At 35.2% G+C, this 17,559-nt stretch overlaps 2 protein-coding genes and 1 long non-coding RNA gene across 5 annotated transcripts; 1 reads left to right on the forward strand and 2 right to left on the reverse strand.

Annotated features, from left to right (window-relative positions):
• Window positions 1–221: 221 nt before the first annotated feature.
• Window positions 222–7,893, reverse strand: Prp39 (pre-mRNA processing factor 39). Of its 2 annotated transcripts, none has more exons than XM_014236545.3 (8): window positions 7,775–7,893; window positions 7,397–7,494; window positions 6,076–7,171; window positions 5,780–5,976; window positions 5,563–5,688; window positions 3,959–4,233; window positions 763–2,034; window positions 222–685 (listed from the first exon to the last, which is right to left on the reverse strand). In XM_014236545.3, exons 1-8 carry the CDS (start codon window positions 7,812–7,814, stop codon window positions 421–423), a joined length of 3,369 nt encoding a protein of 1,122 aa, XP_014092020.3. In that variant the 5' UTR covers window positions 7,815–7,893; the 3' UTR covers window positions 222–420. The 2 variants fall into 2 exon arrangements, with proteins under 2 accessions (XP_014092020.3, XP_014092021.3); XM_014236546.3 differs by lacking the exon at window positions 7,775–7,893 and adding an exon at window positions 7,602–7,758.
• A 638-nt stretch (window positions 7,894–8,531) lies between these two features.
• On the reverse strand, window positions 8,532–10,981 carry LOC118683893 (uncharacterized). Its single transcript, XR_011394791.1, has 2 exons — window positions 10,284–10,981; window positions 8,532–9,542 (listed from the first exon to the last, which is right to left on the reverse strand). It is a non-coding gene; the product is annotated as an uncharacterized lncRNA (long non-coding RNA).
• A 372-nt stretch (window positions 10,982–11,353) lies between these two features.
• LOC106618704 (uncharacterized) lies at window positions 11,354–17,083 on the forward strand. 2 transcript variants are annotated; one of them, XM_036378368.2, is made up of 6 exons: window positions 11,354–11,795; window positions 11,858–12,004; window positions 12,056–12,297; window positions 12,442–12,735; window positions 12,799–13,813; window positions 13,865–17,083. In XM_036378368.2, exons 1-6 carry the CDS (start codon window positions 11,610–11,612, stop codon window positions 16,238–16,240), a joined length of 4,260 nt encoding a protein of 1,419 aa, XP_036234261.2. In that variant the 5' UTR covers window positions 11,354–11,609; the 3' UTR covers window positions 16,241–17,083. The 2 variants fall into 2 exon arrangements, with proteins under 2 accessions (XP_036234261.2, XP_014092025.3); XM_014236550.3 differs by having other exon boundaries at window positions 11,356–11,795; window positions 12,799–13,798.
• The last annotated feature ends 476 nt before the right edge of the window (window positions 17,084–17,559 follow it).

Consider the following 17,559-nt stretch of genomic DNA (forward strand, 5'->3'; position numbering starts at 1 on the left):
TTACATTACAATTAAAGAAAAATCTAATTTAATTTATCATGTTCAATCAAGAGCTTGGATTCATTCCTTTATGATAGTTTATCTAGTCATCGTACCTAGTATGTACTTAGCAGTTGTTCTCTTTATCAGGTCTACAGCTTCAGTTTTAAGTAATTCATGCCGGCGCCAAGATTTCTTTTGTATGAACACACCAGTACGAATATATATGGAACGTTAATGCATTATGTAAAAGAATAAGGTGTATAAAATGTATTTTGTATTTTTCTTTGTCAACAGAAAATCTTAAAAATTTACACAGAGTGATTCAATATAGTATTATTACTAAAAATATTTTTAAACATTAATAACCAATTTAGTTAAAAGTGGTGCGGCGCCTGATAAAGTGAGTAGTTATAGGAATTTTCGAAAAATTAATTATATTTAATAATAATTTCCATAGCCACTCCATTGACCATAATTTCCATAATTAGATCCATACTGCCAATGGTTATAGTAACCATCGTAGGATTGTTGCGTTGTGTATGCTCCACTATTTTGTTGTCCATAATAAGCCGAGTTGGCGGAATTGTAGTTATAGCTCGGAGTAGTAGCGTTTGTACCGTTATTGTATGCCGAGGAAATAGCCGAATTTGACATTGAACTTTCTTTGCTGTTCGATGAGGATTTTCGGGAGGGGCTTGATTCTCTAAAAAAAAAAAAAGCAAAAAAAAAAAAAAAGATCAGCGATTATTAAACAAACATTAAGCTCTAAACTGAACTTACCGTTTCTTCTTGGCTTCATTTGCTTTGCTTAATGCTAATTGGAGAGCGCGCTGAGCATCTTGAAGACCCTTTGCCGTTCCACCGAAATCTTCCAAAAACTCAACTTTACGTTGAGCAAAAAGCACTTTCTGTTCTGGGTCCATATTTTCACGTGCCATAAATTTGTCCATTATTAGTACAACCTCATCTTCATCTACTCTTGGTCGCTGCAAAACCAAATCTATCATTTGCAAAGCTACACGGGTGTTTGCTGCATCTTTATCTAGTGCTTGTCGCAATACACGGAGGCCACCATCGAGATCATCACAAATCTTGTTCAAGAATCGTGCATATTTAATCGCTAAGCTACCACCAATTGTTTTATTCTTTGCCGTATTTATATAGTGTTCGTAGAGTTCACGACATTTGATCATATCGCCACGTCTGCGTTCCACATTAATACGGCGATATGCAATTTGTAACAGATTCGGACATTTCTTTTCAAGGTTCTGTAGTACCGCGGCAGCACGGTCAAAATTATTTTGGCACTCTTCAAATGCCGCCCACATTAGATGTAAGCTCGGTTTGTCGGGATGATGGATTTCACATGCGCGTCGATAAACATCGCTGGTAATGGCCACAATACCGGGTTGATCTAGCTGTGTTTCTAGATATCGAATCATTTTCAGCCAAAATTCATCATATAAAGCACACGCTATAAGGCAGCGTTCAAAAAGCACTAAGATTCGTGTACGATCACCTTTTTCGATTTCGAAATCGAGATAATCTTTCCAATTCTTTAGCTGACAGCGTTCGAGTGGTTTTACATGGAAATAAGGACGTTTTATGCCCTCTTCAAAAGTCCAACGTGCGGTCACTGCAGTAACGGTGACCTTGTGCAATTTACGCCGAATCGATATAACTTTGTCTTTGATAACGGTCTCTTCTTCTTCGCTGAGGCTACTGACATCGCCAAGATCTATATGGCTAGCAGCGTCTGTGTCGCGATCATCACTCAGAGGTTCACTATTTAAAACAGCTGGTGTTTCTTCTGTAATAAACTCAGCATCTTTAGTATTTGGTGATTTGCTGCTTAACTCATCGTCCTTTTTTTCATCTCGGCTTTCGCGGTCCTTTTCTCTTTCCTTGTCCTTTGAAACACTTCGGCGATTCTTAGATCGAGACGATGAAGAACGAGACGAATTGCTTTCACGAAGCTCGAAGCGTATCTTCCTGAGTTCATCTGCGCTAATAGTACTTACAATGGAGTGCTGGTTTATTAAGTCTTGGAAACTGGAATTGGGAATTGAATATAACAGTCAGACAAGCTCAACCAACATGTAAACCTTTATTTCTGGATATGTCAAACGGTTTTGATACTTCTGATTTAAATGTATTATGGGCCCAAATAAGCATATTATTGAATCTTTAAATCTAACGCATTTCTAAACTTGAACTGAGTAAAAAGAAAAAGCGTAAACTTCGATTGCTATAAATACCCTTCACCAATAAAACTCAAAAACTGAAGGATTAGTTCTCGTATATACAGATGAACATGACTAAATCGACTCCGCTCGCCACGCTGATCACTTATATATATATATATATTTTATAGTGTTTTCGACGTTTCCTTCTATGTGTTACAAACTTGTGTGTAACCGAACATTTCATACTTTAGCAACTGGCAAGTATCAAAGATGTGGGCAAAACTTTATATTAAGAAATGTAGCGAAAAGGTTCAACTTCATTGTTTAATGGAATAGTAAATTGATTACAATCATATTTGGTATCATATTAACTTATTTTAAAGGTCATAGACTCACTTAGTTTTATTACTATATTTTACTTCCAGTCAGCGAAATTTATACTAAAATCATTGGGGGCAAAGAAATGAAATTGTTGATTGCACTAATTTTTAATATTGCTCAGGTATACTTGAGAACTTATTTTCAAGAAATTTTATAAATAAACTATTGTTATTAGAAAAATATTCTTTCTCAATTTCATTAAAATAACTAGCACATTGGCCGATATATGTAGTATAAAGTCAACTGGAAGATCGAAAATCTTTATATTAGGTATATAATCCAGTTCAACCAATTTTTGACATATTACGAGAAAAGAAAACAATTCTCCGAATTTCAAATATGTATCTCACAGATTGACCGATATTTTCGGCAAAAAGTCAGCCATAGGTTCTGGGGCCCACATTTCTGGTATCTGGGGGCTTGAATAGTTATGTTCCGATTTTGCCTATTTTTAGACCTGAGATGACATACCTTAAGTGAAATTTTCGTGAAATGTTTATACATTAATTAGTGTTTGATTTGTATACTCGAAAGTGAAAAAATCAGATGGAATTTAAAGTTGTGTTATACGAGAGGCGGGCTTACTGTCCTATTTCGCCCATTTTCGTTCTGTAACAAATTTGGTTGAAATTGGATGAGTAAGTTCGGAGATATGTGATTTCACCAAAATGTGAGCGGTGCCACGCCCATTGTCCAATTTTCACATCTGCTCCTAAAAGGAATTTTGTGTCATCTCGGATGTAAAATTAAATATCTCTGACGCATTTCGGTATTGATTTAGCGTAGTTTTAGTTGTTTTTAACAAAACCGTTATATTCGATTTCATCTATTTTCATGCTGTCGCAAGAGGTGTTGATATAATATGTCATGTGCAAATTTTGGTGATAAAGCTTGATTAGTTTGGGAGACATATACATTAAACCTATTAGGGTTCGGGGCCACGCCCACTCGAAAAATTTGTCAAATCAGAGGTGCCCCTCATTATTGCGATTCGTCGTACCGAATTACGGGTTTTTATCTTAATTTACGGCTTAGTTATGGCAATTTATAGGTTTTTGGTACACGTGTACCAATTCTTACTCAAGTTCTCGGACTGACAGACAGTCACTCGGATTTCAACTCGTCTCATCATCCTGAACAATTATATATATTATATATGTATATATAACCCTTAATCTAACTCGATTATTTTTAGGCCATACAACAACTGGTAGGTTAAAAAAACTATTATACTCTGTAGCAATATGTGGCAAGAGTATAAAAATTATAACATCGTTAGATATGGAGTGTAATGTTATTATTTAAAAAATTTAGTAACATTAGAATGTAACGAAGTTGGATTGTTCCAAAAATGATTAACAAAATTAAACTACACAAATGTTCAAAGCGTTTATTAATATAATACTTACTTATCAAAGTGACCACTGTAGCCTTGAGTTGGAATGGCTAACAACCGATCGTAAATTTTAACAACATTTTGGTAATGCTTCGATTCACTTTCCCATTTAATGTAGGCATCCCACAGTTTATCGGAACGAAACTCTAAGCCACATGCATCTATAGCGCGCTCAAATTGTGACTGTATATACAACTCGTCTTCGGCGTGATTGCTCTTTACATGTGCTAAGTAATGAATCCATAGATCCACAGATAATGGGATCGCTTCAAGGCCGCGTTCGAATACCTAAATATTAGGCGTTAATTTGCATTTAATATATTATCGTGTGGATTGTTGTGCATTTGATTGTAGTATTAGATGTTTTTGAAGTCGTTGTGATCACGCAAAACCAATAATTGAGGTGAATAAAAAAGAGAAGAAAGAAGGTTGGCAAAAGTTTAGTTGGCAAAATGTAATCCAGAGATACTTAGCTTGATTCTGTTTAGTTTCGTATTGTGCGTGTATACTATAGTGTTTTAAGGAAGAGGTGCAAGGAAAAATGGGGCTGGATTTTAAAAAATTCTAATTTGCCGAAATGTGAAATTATCAAATTAAAAATATACGCAAATGTTCGTTGCCTAGAAGTTTCGGACTTGTATTTCGAAGGGGTAAATAACTGACTTAAAAATTAAAACCAATTGAAATGTGATGAATATCTCTTTAAAGTTGTGATAATTTATATCGAAAAAAATATCAATTAAACTTGTTGATAAAAGTTTGTCAAAATTATTTAAATCAATATCTTTAAATATTAAAATGGAAAATAGGTTTATTAAATTAAAGGGAGTTGGAGACTTTTGGATAAAAGGGAATCACACGCATTCAACAATACACCAGTGCACATTGTTTGCGAAGCTGGAATTTATGATCTCATATAAATATATAAATAAAATTAATTTTTCATAAATTTTATTTTGATTAATTTAACTTAACCTAATAACTTAAATAATTTTAATTCACAAATACTTCATTTAAACGCCATTTGTACTTACGCATGGCCTGCACGTGATGTATTTAAGCAAAATTAATGCTTTCGCTGCCTTAGTTAAGTGAAGTGCTGACAGAAAATATTGAAGGTTTCAATTCTTCTTTCTTTGAAAACATAAATAGTTATAGAGACCCCGAAGTGCGGAAATGTTCCGTGAAATGCTACATATTTCTGCTGATTTCACATATATTAATATACTCGTATAATTTATAATTAAGTCTACAACCAATTTACAAACGAAAAAATAAAAATTTGCGCGCGATAAATGATGTCGTAAGACAGCCATAACCAATATCAAAAATAGAGTTGTTTTTAAAAACATCGTCGCCCGACTTATTGTACCCACAAAAATAAATATTATTATACTCGTAAAAAGAGACAGTGAAGTAAGTTAACATTTGTATTTTAAGACCGAAAACTGTCATTGAACACTAAAAAAATTCGCTGCCCCGTATTCGATTTGAGGTTTTTCTGTTTTTGTAATTCCATTTATTAATTTTAAATTTTATTAAATTATAATAAATTGCATAGTGAAAAATACAACATATTGCAAATGTATTCATGAACGCAATGTTAACAGTACTCACCGCGTTGCAGTTGGCCTTAATACCCTTGCGCTTTTCGTAGTCTGCATATTTACGCCAATACCCATAGCAATACGGATAGTGTGAAAGGAATGCATCATAAGCCTCACGTGCTGCCTCAGCATCAGACTGCGCGATTAAAATCATTTATTTAAATAACTAGGTATTCATCATCTCATTTTCATTAAAAAATATGTGTTATTTTGTAAGTTAATCGTACCTCATTGTCTACATATTGTAATAAATATGTCCAGCCAGTAAAATCGGCAGGATCCTCTTTGACTGCACGCCAATATTTATCTAAATCGGGTAGTCGTTTACGTTCTTTTTCTTTTTCCTTTTCCTTCTCTTTTTCTTTTTCTTTCTCACGCTCCCGATCCTTTTCTTTCTCCTTTTTTCTTTCTTTGTGCTCACTTTCTGCAAACATAAAATAAGACGTATTTCGTTTGGATTCGTTCTAGAATGGTCTAATCTAATCTAATTCGGGTTGTTTTCTAGATCCTTCAAAATGCTTACCTACAGAGCTAACATCTGTTTTGATTTTCTTTTCCACTGATGCAATAGGTGTTGCGTCATTACTTTCTGATGTTGGGCTCATTGGATTGTATTGTTCCTCGCTCCGTTTCTTTGATTCTTCAACTTTTCGCTGTTTTTCGTATTTGCAATCACTTTTATCACCATCATCAGCTTTTCTCTTTTGACCCATAGATTCCTTAGAAGTTGACTCTAATAAAATGACCTTACTGGAGGCATCTGGTGACAAAGCAGGCGATTTTTTCTCCGCTTGCGAGGTTGCAGTGGGTAACTCATCCTCAGATATTACTTCTGCATCTGCAGGTAATTCAGCTCGTTTGGGTGCTGGCAGTTCATCATCAGAGACTTCTTCTGCGTCATTTATTTCAGGCTTCGAGGGTAATGGTAACTCATCTTCTGAAACTAGTTCGGTGTTTACAATTGTTGCATCACTTCCTTCTGCGGCATTTCCTATATCTTCAGCTATTGCTGGTTCAGAAAGTGAATCTTCCGATTCCATTTTTTCACAATTTGCCTCCACGAGCGCAACTTTCGCTTCAAAATCTTCCTTTTTGACATCATTTTCTTCGCCTCCACCGACTGATGGTAAGCTATTCGCATTATCCCCAGCCATAGAAGCAAGCAATGAGCTCTCGACTGCGCCAGTTTCATTCGTACCATCTTCGTTTTGTACATCTTCCGATGTCTCAGACTGCCCCCCAGTTGGTCCGAAAGGAAAAGATGAACTTTTTTCGTCGATTCCTGTATCAGATATTATGGGCACTTCTGTAATTACTTGCTCTTCCTCTTGAACCGCGAACATTTCAATATCATCTTCAATTTGCTGATGATCCTCCTCAATGACTTGCTCCTCATATATAATGCAGTCATCATCTTGTGGAACCTCCTCAACTATTTCTTCACTTTCCACGTATTGTTCTTGATAGTCTAAATCATTCCTATCTTCATTAGGGTTCTCAATTATAACGCCTTGTGCGGCTTCTTCTAACATTTCCTTTATTACGTCTGAATGATGGTCAACGGTATTTGCCTCCTTTTCTATATTAGTTTGCCGCACTTCGTCGTCTGTTTCTGTAATCTAAATACAAACCTCTTTAATATGAATTTACATTTTGTTCGATAAGCATAATTGTATAAATAATTCAGTTGGCCCTTGCTTGAAATCATCTTTGCTCTAGCAAATCATGTGTAAATGGAACCTCGCCACACTTACACAAAAACAAGCTTTTTTCGTCATTTACAATTTTAATATAGAATTGATATCATAAGATTGCTACGCTATTTGTTATATATAACTACTAACTTGTTCCTGTATATTTCTCTTGGTTCGTCTAGTTGAACGAACTGGCGTTGGATTTAAGGGAGGCGCTACAACTTTCCTTCCAGATCTCGTTCGTCGCCCTGAAATGCAAACATAAAAATGAATACCTTTTTCATAATACTAAAGAAAAGTGTATTTAGTTTTAAAATGACTTTCATTTTTTTATCTCTAACTTCACGAGGCTCACGTTTTTATCTTACTAAAGATGTCACAAGTAGACATCAATGCGCCAATTTTCAAGACCGCAAATAAAAATACTTGCTTAATAAAAGGACACTTGTCACAGCTTATTTAATACGCTACTCTACATAATTTTATTAGCGAATATTAACTGTGCAGATTAACTTTATATGTAATTACCTAAATTTTCATCAGAAACGTTATCTTCTTTGGACGCCATCTTTTATGCAATAAAAAACTAATCTAGACTTTTATGTATTAACAGTGGCAGGGTTGTATTTTTCTAAATGTAATCAAAAACATATAGCTGTACAATGTATGGAGATTTTTTGTTTCAACAAACTGTATTGAAAACGTATCTAACATATATATTGGATTTCCTTTAGGGATTATATGATTTCCAAGTGTCTCTCTTTAGTATGTCATGATCTGTAATTTTTTTCATTGTATTCAGTAAAGTTTACAATTTCATCAAGGAAAGGTATACGCAAGAGCAACATTTACGAATTATTCAATACTGTCAATGGAGAGCGGTATACATCGTTGATAACCAACTTTTTATGGCCGCAATTGGAGGAAGTTAATCTTGACAACATCTGGTTCCTACAAGATGGGGCTCCGTGCCACCCAGCATGCAACATCCGATATACTGCCAGAAAAGTTTGGAAATTTGATCCTTTCAAGAAATTGTGACAATGAATGGCCTCCAAGAAGTTGTGATTTAATACCATTAGACTACTTCTTGTGGGGTTATTTGAAGTCATTGGTCTTAAGCAATAAACCAGACTCTTTTCAAGCTTAAGAAGTCAATATTGAACGTGCTGTTCATGACATACGAATTGATTTAGTGGATAAAGTACTCGAAAATTGGGTTCATTATACTCTAATTGGAAAACCCTGTATAATTACACTAAGTAAGATTTAAAACAATATCATAAATTGTAACGGATTTGTCGATAAATCGTCTACCTTGTAACCAATTTAATGGCAATACACTTATCTTTATTACTAATTTCAAAAACTTAACATCAATTACGCGTTATTCGAGTTTACAAATTTTTGCTTATGTCTCAATTGCTCTTAACACGACAACACTCTAATTATAACTGTATTTCCTGCTTCGGTTCTCGAACATTCTGGCAACTACGAATTTCGCTATTTAGTTAATTCTAGCAGTTTATCGTCGATTCAGATTTGTTCTGGCATTCATGTTCGCTACACTGTCCTGCATTTAAGTCTGATCGTCTTGATTAGACATATTTGCGGTATCAAACGCTGCAAGCCGTTCCAGATGAACTACCTTCATTTTATTCCTTGGTTTTCCCATGGTTACACTACATCGTTGACTCGTTTAATAACCTGTTATGGTCCTTCCCAATTACACTCTTATTTGAGGAGACAGCCCTTTCTTTCGACTTATTGTGTCAGAGTTCATTGCCTTGTCGTATTTTGCTTTCATTTTGTCGCTCATAATTTTGGTGCGCTGTCTTACCATGGCTTGTATATCCCTTATCCCGTCTTCTAGGATGCTGTTGACTTCCTTAGCATTCCTGCCTTCGTTTGCGTTAATTCTAAATCTCAAATTAATCGGTAGTCGAAGATCATTACCAAAAATTACCTGTTAATTTCGCTCAATATGTTGTTTTCGTCTATGAAATCTTCCTCAAGACCTATTTTGCAATTTATCACGGCCTCAATCTCTTGACACTGCCCTAGTATGGCTTTGGACAGTTTAAATGGTCACTTGCACTTAATGAGTACTCTTACTGGAACACGTTCATCTTGTTTTTTCATAGCTAGGGTTTTGCCTAAAAGTAAGTTTGGTGTATATTCTTTTGTGGCCTTAACAATCCACAACTTTATTGGCCCATAGTCTCCATCTATATCTGCCTAAATAACTGCTTCTGATTTTGGTGGAATCTGCTGGCTCTCTGTTGTTATAACTCGTCTAACGTTGTACTTATTATCGTAACCGAACATAAATGGCACTTCCATATTTGTATAGGCCATAATCTTCATCTCCATATCAATTATGATTTCTTGTTTTGCTAGAAAGTCTACTCAATTATGACCTCGTCGACAATATCTGTCACTATTAAATTATGTAACATGGCTGCCTTTTCAATTACGATTTCGCACGTTACTTCTCCGAGAACTTGATATCTTCTCCGGTTGCAGTACTAATGGGCTTACTTCTTTATTAACCAGATCACATCGAATCATGGAATGTGACGCGCTCGTATCCACAGTCAGTATACGCTTTTTGCCGTCAACACATACACTAACGATACCGTTACTCGTGTTCCTGCTTATTTGTGAAATGGAGATTACAGGGCATTTGCCTGCGGGAGCCAGCCCGTGCCCTTTTCGTCTGGCTCGCTTTAGTTGAACGATTGGTTGGATTTGACATTTGCTTGATCTTCCTCAGCTTTGCGTTTACGTCCAACTGAATTGGACTGGTTACACTTGCGTGCAATATAGCCACTTTTTCCGCAGTTGAAGCATTTAACCACACCATAACTTTTCTTACGCATTTCTGTAGATTTTTCCAGTCTCTGCATATTTTCTTCAATTTTTTCAAGTAATTGGTTCACCAGCTTTGAATGTTCGATTGCTAAGCAGAGATTCGGTTTCCTGTGTCAAAGCATACGAAACAGTTTCCGCAAATGTCAGTTTTGAACATGTTAACGCAGCGAAGCGAGCTAACCTATTAATTTCTGTAGAAAACTCCTGCAGAGACTTATTGGCTCTTTGTGCGTTCCATACCGTCTAATGCATCCATTAACGTTTTATAACTACTAGACTCGCAGTTTGAAATGGTTTGTAATATCTTCGCTGCAGGACCTTTAAACGCAACGAACAATGTAGCTACTTTATCTTTGCGTTCAACTGTGAGGACACCTGGGCTAATATACGTGCATCTTGCGCTGCGGATTGCTCTTCCAACGTTTCTAACTGCGATTCTAACTGCTCTTTAAACTGTGTCGATATTTGTGTTAACGTCTGCGTTGACATCTGCGACATTTGCACTGCTATGTGCCTTGTACATTACTTGGTCATTTTCATATAATTATATCCTTGGGAATTTATTTGACAATTCCACTTCTGACACCAATTGTAACGGATTTCTCGATAAATCTAGATTTAAAATAGATTGTTAATCAAAAGTTCCAATTTAATGGCTATACACTTCATCTTTATTTCTAATTCCAACAACTTAGCACTTATTACTCGTTGTTCAAGTTCACACGACCAAAATTGTATGAGTCACATCGTGGCGAAGCAAAGCAAAGCGAAGGAAAATGTTGGACATCTCCCATCTTTTTACGATTTGCCAAGCAACAGTTGCCACTTTTATTAGAGAAACATTTAAAGCAACGCGTTCATTCTGACATACCCCTATTTCTTTCTTCGCTTTGTTGCTAAAGTATGAATTGTCAAGCAAAGAAAAGAAAGTTGTATTTGAATGGGCATCAATATATCTTTATATATATAATTTTAAATAATAGTTTCGCAAGCTTCGTCTTAAAGTTACTTTTATGAAATTGAATAACGTTTCCTCGGTCAATTCTTTAATATAATTTATATAAGTGTGCGAAATGCTTGCTTTTCCTATATAATTAAAAATCATCAACTTAACAAGTATTTTGTGTAAATACATATTTTTACGTTATTAATACTGTCGGATACCCTGAGTTTGTTGTCTAACACTTCTTCTTTTATTCAATAGTTCACAATTGTAATGACAATTTGAGAGTGTAATTTTTCGTATACGGTGGTGTTTCCAATTTTCACTATTTCATACAAATTAATTGGAAATGTCTTAATAAAATAAATTTTTTGACCGAGTCTTTGTTTTGTTGTTAAACAATAATTGATTAGTAAATATTTTTTACTATATAAATATCGCAGTTATTGATTGTAAAATAATTAGCTACATTAGTCCTTTATGTTGGGTAAACCCGAGAGCTATTTTTTTTAGCAACGTCTTGACAAATCTTCGGTTTGTGTGAGAATGTCGTTTGCATTTAAGATAGATAAAGCGTTGAAAGCGAATTTGTATAAAATATGTCGTCTTTGTGGAATCGATAGAGAGGACAAGTACGATATATTGGATGCTGATACAGAAGACCAGGAGCCGGTAGATTGTGACGGCGAATTGAAACTGCACCAAAAAATCGTTCAATGCATTGGCATTACAGTAAACGATATATAATATGTAAATTGTTTTACATGAAATAAGATGACCAATTTTTATTTTAGGTTTGCAAGGATGATAGAATGCCTCAAAGTGTTTGTGGACTTTGCGTGGATAAAATCAATGATTTTTATGAGTTTCGTGACATGTGTTATGCTACAGATGTTCAGACTAGGAAGTTGCTCGGATTGAAAGGCGGGGCACAAAAAAAGGTAAAAACTACAAGAGGTGAAAAATATTATATTAATGTGTTTATGTTTTAGACCGTTAATGCGGATGTTAAACCTAGTATTGATATAAAAGAGGAAGCTGGTGTAAAACGTGGACGTAAGCGCAAATCGGATGAGATAATTGCAAGAATAGAAACAACTGAAATAAAGCGGGAAACCGGCCCAATAGTGCTGGCAAATAAAAAGCAACGTTTAAACGATCCACCGCCTGATACAAAAAAGAAAGGAAAATTTGGGAAAACAGTTGATAAATGTTTAAAACCCAAAGAGGAAATGTAATTATGTATAATAAACAATATATAATATTAAAGAACGTATGTTAATGGATTAACTAAAATTTAATGTGAAATTTTCAATAATGAAGAGAAACTTAACTACTATATAATTTTCATGACAATGGTATTTTTAAATATTCACAGAAAAGAAGAACCTATGGATATGGAGAAACCAACGACTACGAATACCCATAACACGAAATTTCGCCAAGTGTGCAATATATGCGATCAAGGGTTTATTAGCAAAGTAAAATTGGATCAACATATAGCGGCAGTACATATGCCTAACATTCCACGATATATTTGCACGGCTTGCAATGAAACTATAAAAAAAACTAACGACATCAAAAGTCATCAGTTATGGCATAAATTAACTAAAACGCCGTACATATGCGGACATTGTGGCCAATCGTTGATCAGTTCCTATGCGTATTCAAGGTATATATATATTATATTTTTAATATAATATATTCGAGTTTAATAAAAAAAAATTTTTAACAGACATTTACGAGACCACACTGTGGAAATCCCTCCAAATATGTGGGTGCTCGATCGTGAATGCCCTCAATGTCATCACACTTTTTTAACGAACTTTCTTTACAATACACATTTATGTGCAGTACGGACTAAAAAGTGTGCGGGTTGTAATCGTCAATTACGTAATGAGGTTGAGTATCAGCGACATGCAGCACACTGTGCAAAAGTTTACTTAAATTACTCAAAACATATACCAGTCGCTGCTCTTGCAGCCGAATCCACAATTCGTATTAAAAATGAAAACGAAGTAGAGGCCGCTGCTGCCGAAGCGTTCGCTCGCAATGCTGGCATATCGTTGGACATGACACCAATTGTGTCGCTAACTCGTATTTCGACCCCTGAAATAATGGCTGCTAGCCATGGTTGCACGACAACAGAATATGCCAATGATAGTACTGGAACACTAACTGACGATGGAAAAATGTCAGGAAAAAAAGGCAGTAAAAAAGGAGTCTCTCGTAAAGATCTTAAAAGGGTAGATAACTTATTAAAATCAACATTAGATGTACTGGTGAGCATTAAGCATGAGCCAGAGGTGCATGTAGGAATTGATTCCGAAATCCCGGCACCATCCGATGAAACTGCCAAAAGAGCGGAGGAGGCTGCCGTGACGAATGATGATGGTTTTCACCATGGAGATGATGATGATGACGAGGATGATGATGATGGTCCCAAAAATGATGGTGAAGATGAAACAACTGGGGGACATGTTACTGACCTAGCAATCAAAAGGGAACCAGTCGAGGATTGTGTTGCCCAAAGCGCTGTGCATATTAAGCAAGAAGTGATTGACGTAGACAATGAGAATTTAGCTCCATTTACAAAAATGCCAGTATTAAAATTGAAAATCAAAAAAGAACATGGCACATTAAATTCATCAATTGTGGAAGAACAAAGTGTCCGAGTAGAAAAGAAAAAAAAGAAAAAAAAACGAAAAGATGCGATGCGAAGTAAAGATAAGTCGGTGAGTATTTCAAAGGTTGTAGTTTAAGGATATGAAAAAAAAGGTAATACGATTTATTTATTTCAGTTGGATGAAAATGAACTTGCGTCTGGGAATGGGACTGTGCACGAAGAATCTGAAACGGCTGGTGATACCCTGCCAAATCAAAAGTTATTAAGGGCTGTCAAACAAGAGCGATTAGACGAAACTGACGAGGATTATGAGAGTAATAAGATAGAAACTATTGAAGCGGTACATCTAGAGCCAACTGTCATGACAACTATACCAATACCGCAATTCCAAATATCTGCAATTTCGAGTGGTGTTGAGTTCGGCGATAATATCGCGTCCTGTACCCAAGGCAAGGCTAATGACGAATCCAGCGAAGCAGCAACAACACAACATACTACATGTCTTGAAGGGGAGAATGAGGATATTAAACCGAATAAAGCTGAATTAGATCGGTTATTTCAAATTACTAGCGTTAGTTGTGGGGTGCAGATGGAACATGAACATAGAAGTGAAATCGAGAGAGAATCATATTGTAGTAGTGAAAATTCAAACTCTAATATTCCAGTTACAAGTTTGATACAAAGAACAAAACCTGAGAAAACCGTACATAAAGTTGTTAAATATAAACGTGGAGAACAAAAGGTTATGACACTAGCGCGGACGGCGAAGGCATTCAAGTCTACATCAGGAGTTAGTAAGATAAACGCAAACACCAACAGTGGTATTTCTCAAGCCAATTTAGGGTACCTTCCCCAAATTCATATTAAACCTGAGCCAGTTGATCGTGGTTATGAGGATATATTTAATGCGTATGAGTCAGCTACAAACTCTTCTGCGGCAGAGACATTAAAATTGTCCGTTAGGGAGATGGATGAGCAGGATTATTTAAATAATATTGATTTCGCAACAATACAAATCAAACAAGAAAAAGACCTTGATGTGTCCGACGTCGAAATGACAAATACCCATATCGTGGCAAATGCCATACCCAACGGCAAGCGATCAAATGGTGAAGATTCTCAATATTCTGAAAACGACGAGGACTCGGATAGTATAGATAATGAAGAAACCGATGAAGATGAGGAAGACGATGATAATGATGAGGATTGGGTAGGTATTAAAAAAGTAGAAGAAGACAAACGAGAGTATCGGGAACTCGACATGCCCCCGCTGTTATCAACAGAGGTTCAGGAGTCAAATAAAAATGTACACAGTTCTGAAGATACGTTTATATGTACGCCTAACGTAACGGAATCACGAAACGAAGTTACTGATGATTTATTATCAGTGAGCGATGCGTTGAAAAGACGAAGCGACGAACGAAAGAAATCGGAGGGCGTTTTAAATAGCACTACTTCAGAAAATGAACCTACCACAAGTAGATTGCTACTGAATTCTGATATGTCACAACTGAGTAATGAATATTTACTACCAACTCCATTAATGATAACAGACATTTACAGTCAAGCCGACGTTGGAGTGCCTGAGAGATTGCCTCAAACAAATGCTACAGTTACGCCCCAAGATGAAATAAGGTATTCGCATGATGTCAATGAACCTATCGTTGCAATGCCAGTGTTAAAAATTTCAAGTGTCGTTGCTGGGTGTTCGACTAGTTTTGATGATCTTTCAAAAGATGATAGTCAGTTGATCGACAGTTTACCACCTCCGTTTGCCGGGCAACTGACGGAGGTAGGTGATGTGATTGACGGCAGCCATATTAGGAACAATGAACGTAGTGATTTAACAAGTGATGTCATCTATACGCATCCAGAAGCACGTACAATCTGCATTAAAGTAAATCAAAACAAAGATACTCTTCTTGATGCGCAGCCATTTTCTGACGTTCGAGCAGAAACCGTATCAACAATGGGCTCGTCACAAATGATATTAAATTCGAATATGAATATAGCATTGGATCCTGCGCAGAATAATTCGGTTGAACTGGTGGGAGAGAACTTGGTTGAAGAAGAGCAGAATGTTCTTAACCAAGAAGTTGACGAGGCACAAGCCATCCATGGATTGATACTTGGTGCTGATCAATCCATTGCATTGATTGCGTCAATACAAAACGATGAAGAGGCCGAAAATCTTATGAACGAAAGCGTAGTCGAGGCGCAGCTGCAGGAGCGACAAGAATCACATACTGACGTTCCAACAAGAAGGAACATACTCTTGCCACCAGATGATCTAGAATGCTGTGAAAGCACCAATGGTAATGTTGAGGGAACAAGTCAAAGCAGAATGATCAATCACACATTCTTGCTGGATGAGAGTAACATTAATGAAATTGCCGAAAATAACAATAATGCGAATATTGAGCGCGAATTACAAGATGACGTTAGCTCAACAACTACTGGGAGCTCGAATGCAGCTAACTACAGCGATAATGGCACCGTTAGACGAAACAGTATAGATACCAGCGATAGGAAAACAACTGATATAACATGAAAATAGAAATAAATGAGATATATACGATTCTACATTTTAAACATCGAGAGTTAGGTACTATGTGAAAAAATTACAAAGAGTCCGAAGTTCAATTAGATTTAGGCTATTGAATTTGATATTTATTATTAGTTGTGCTTGAAGCGTTTACAACAGCTGGTTTTCGCAATTATTCAATAATGAAATGGTGTAATTAGGTATGTTTTAGCTTTTATTTTGTAATATATGTTTAAACATACATGTGTATGTTAACTTTAGCATAAAGTTTATTTTTGCGAAGTATAAAAAAGTAGATATTATTTAATTCTTGTCAGAGGATTTATATATATTTATTATAGCTTTCACTCCTTTGTTGGTTAATATAGCACTTAAGTTGAATTATTAAATTAGGAAAGAAAATTAAGCTTAAATTACGTAAACATATTATTTACAAACACCATTGTATGTAATCAAGAGTTCAATCTACTCTACCAGAGTAGCATTTATTTTCGCATATGTATACACACAATATGTATACAATATTTTCTTAGGTGGCAATTGGTTCTACAGACCCAAAAGAATATATTTTATTATTATGAATATTAAATTTTGTGGATTGAAGGCAATACGTGCATAAAAATGCCGCGTGTTTCATTGCACCATAGACACATATAATATTTTAATAAAACGTATGTTAATATAATATATAGCAATGCCATATTGCCAATTTGTAAATTAAATACATACGTGAAACAGAAAACCATTATAAGTACATTATTTTTTTGTAATCAAAATGTATCAAAAATATTAATATTTGCATAATATAGATTACTAATAAATTCGTAAAACAAACATTAGCAATGCTAACAGTATTTGGTTTGATATATGTAAATAACAAATAATTAATTATTTAATCTTCTTTTCTTGTAAACGTCGTGAGTTTCTCTTTGTTGTTGTTATTGCGGAAGTAAATATTAACAAATACTTTTGTGAAAATAGCTTCATCGCGTATTATGGCGGGATCTTATAAGTGGCTGGCTTTGGCAGAGTTGCGATTTTTTAAATTAAAACATTTGGGGTCAAAAGTTAAATTTTTATTTCATAATCCCGATGTTGGGATTAAAAATTAGATTTTCTGTTTTTAATCTAAGAAGTTTGGGATTCAAAATTGAAAATATTACTTTTAGATTTGAATGAACGCAATAAAATGTTAATTCTAAAACAAATACTTTTTTAAATTCTTAACTATCTGCTTAAGATTGATATTTTTATTTTTTATTTTTTAATACGGATTACAAGTTTTTTATTTTTTGATCCGGGATTAATTCAATTATTTTCTTAAT

Source organism: Bactrocera oleae, chromosome 2, assembly GCF_042242935.1.
Source record: "Bactrocera oleae isolate idBacOlea1 chromosome 2, idBacOlea1, whole genome shotgun sequence".
NCBI classification, from domain to species: domain Eukaryota; kingdom Metazoa; phylum Arthropoda; class Insecta; order Diptera; family Tephritidae; genus Bactrocera; species Bactrocera oleae.

Excerpts from the sequence above, each read along its gene's own strand:
- LOC106618704 (XM_036378368.2), top strand. The coding sequence starts at position 11,610 with ATGTCGTTTGCATTTAAGATAGATAAAGCGTTGAAAGCGAATTTGTAT. Across the intron at positions 11,796-11,857 it reads TTCAATGCATTGGCATTACA|GTTTGCAAGGATGATAGAAT; the intron begins GTAAACGATATA and ends TTTTTATTTTAG. Across the intron at positions 12,005-12,055 it reads AAGGCGGGGCACAAAAAAAG|ACCGTTAATGCGGATGTTAA; the intron begins GTAAAAACTACA and ends TTTATGTTTTAG.
- Prp39 (XM_014236545.3), bottom strand. The coding sequence starts at position 7,814 with ATGGCGTCCAAAGAAGATAACGTTTCTGATGAAAATTTAG. Across the intron at positions 7,172-7,396 it reads AGAGAAATATACAGGAACAA|ATTACAGAAACAGACGACGA; the intron begins GTTAGTAGTTAT and ends GTTTGTATTTAG. Across the intron at positions 686-762 it reads AATGAAGCCAAGAAGAAACG|AGAATCAAGCCCCTCCCGAA; the intron begins GTAAGTTCAGTT and ends TTTTTTTTTTAG.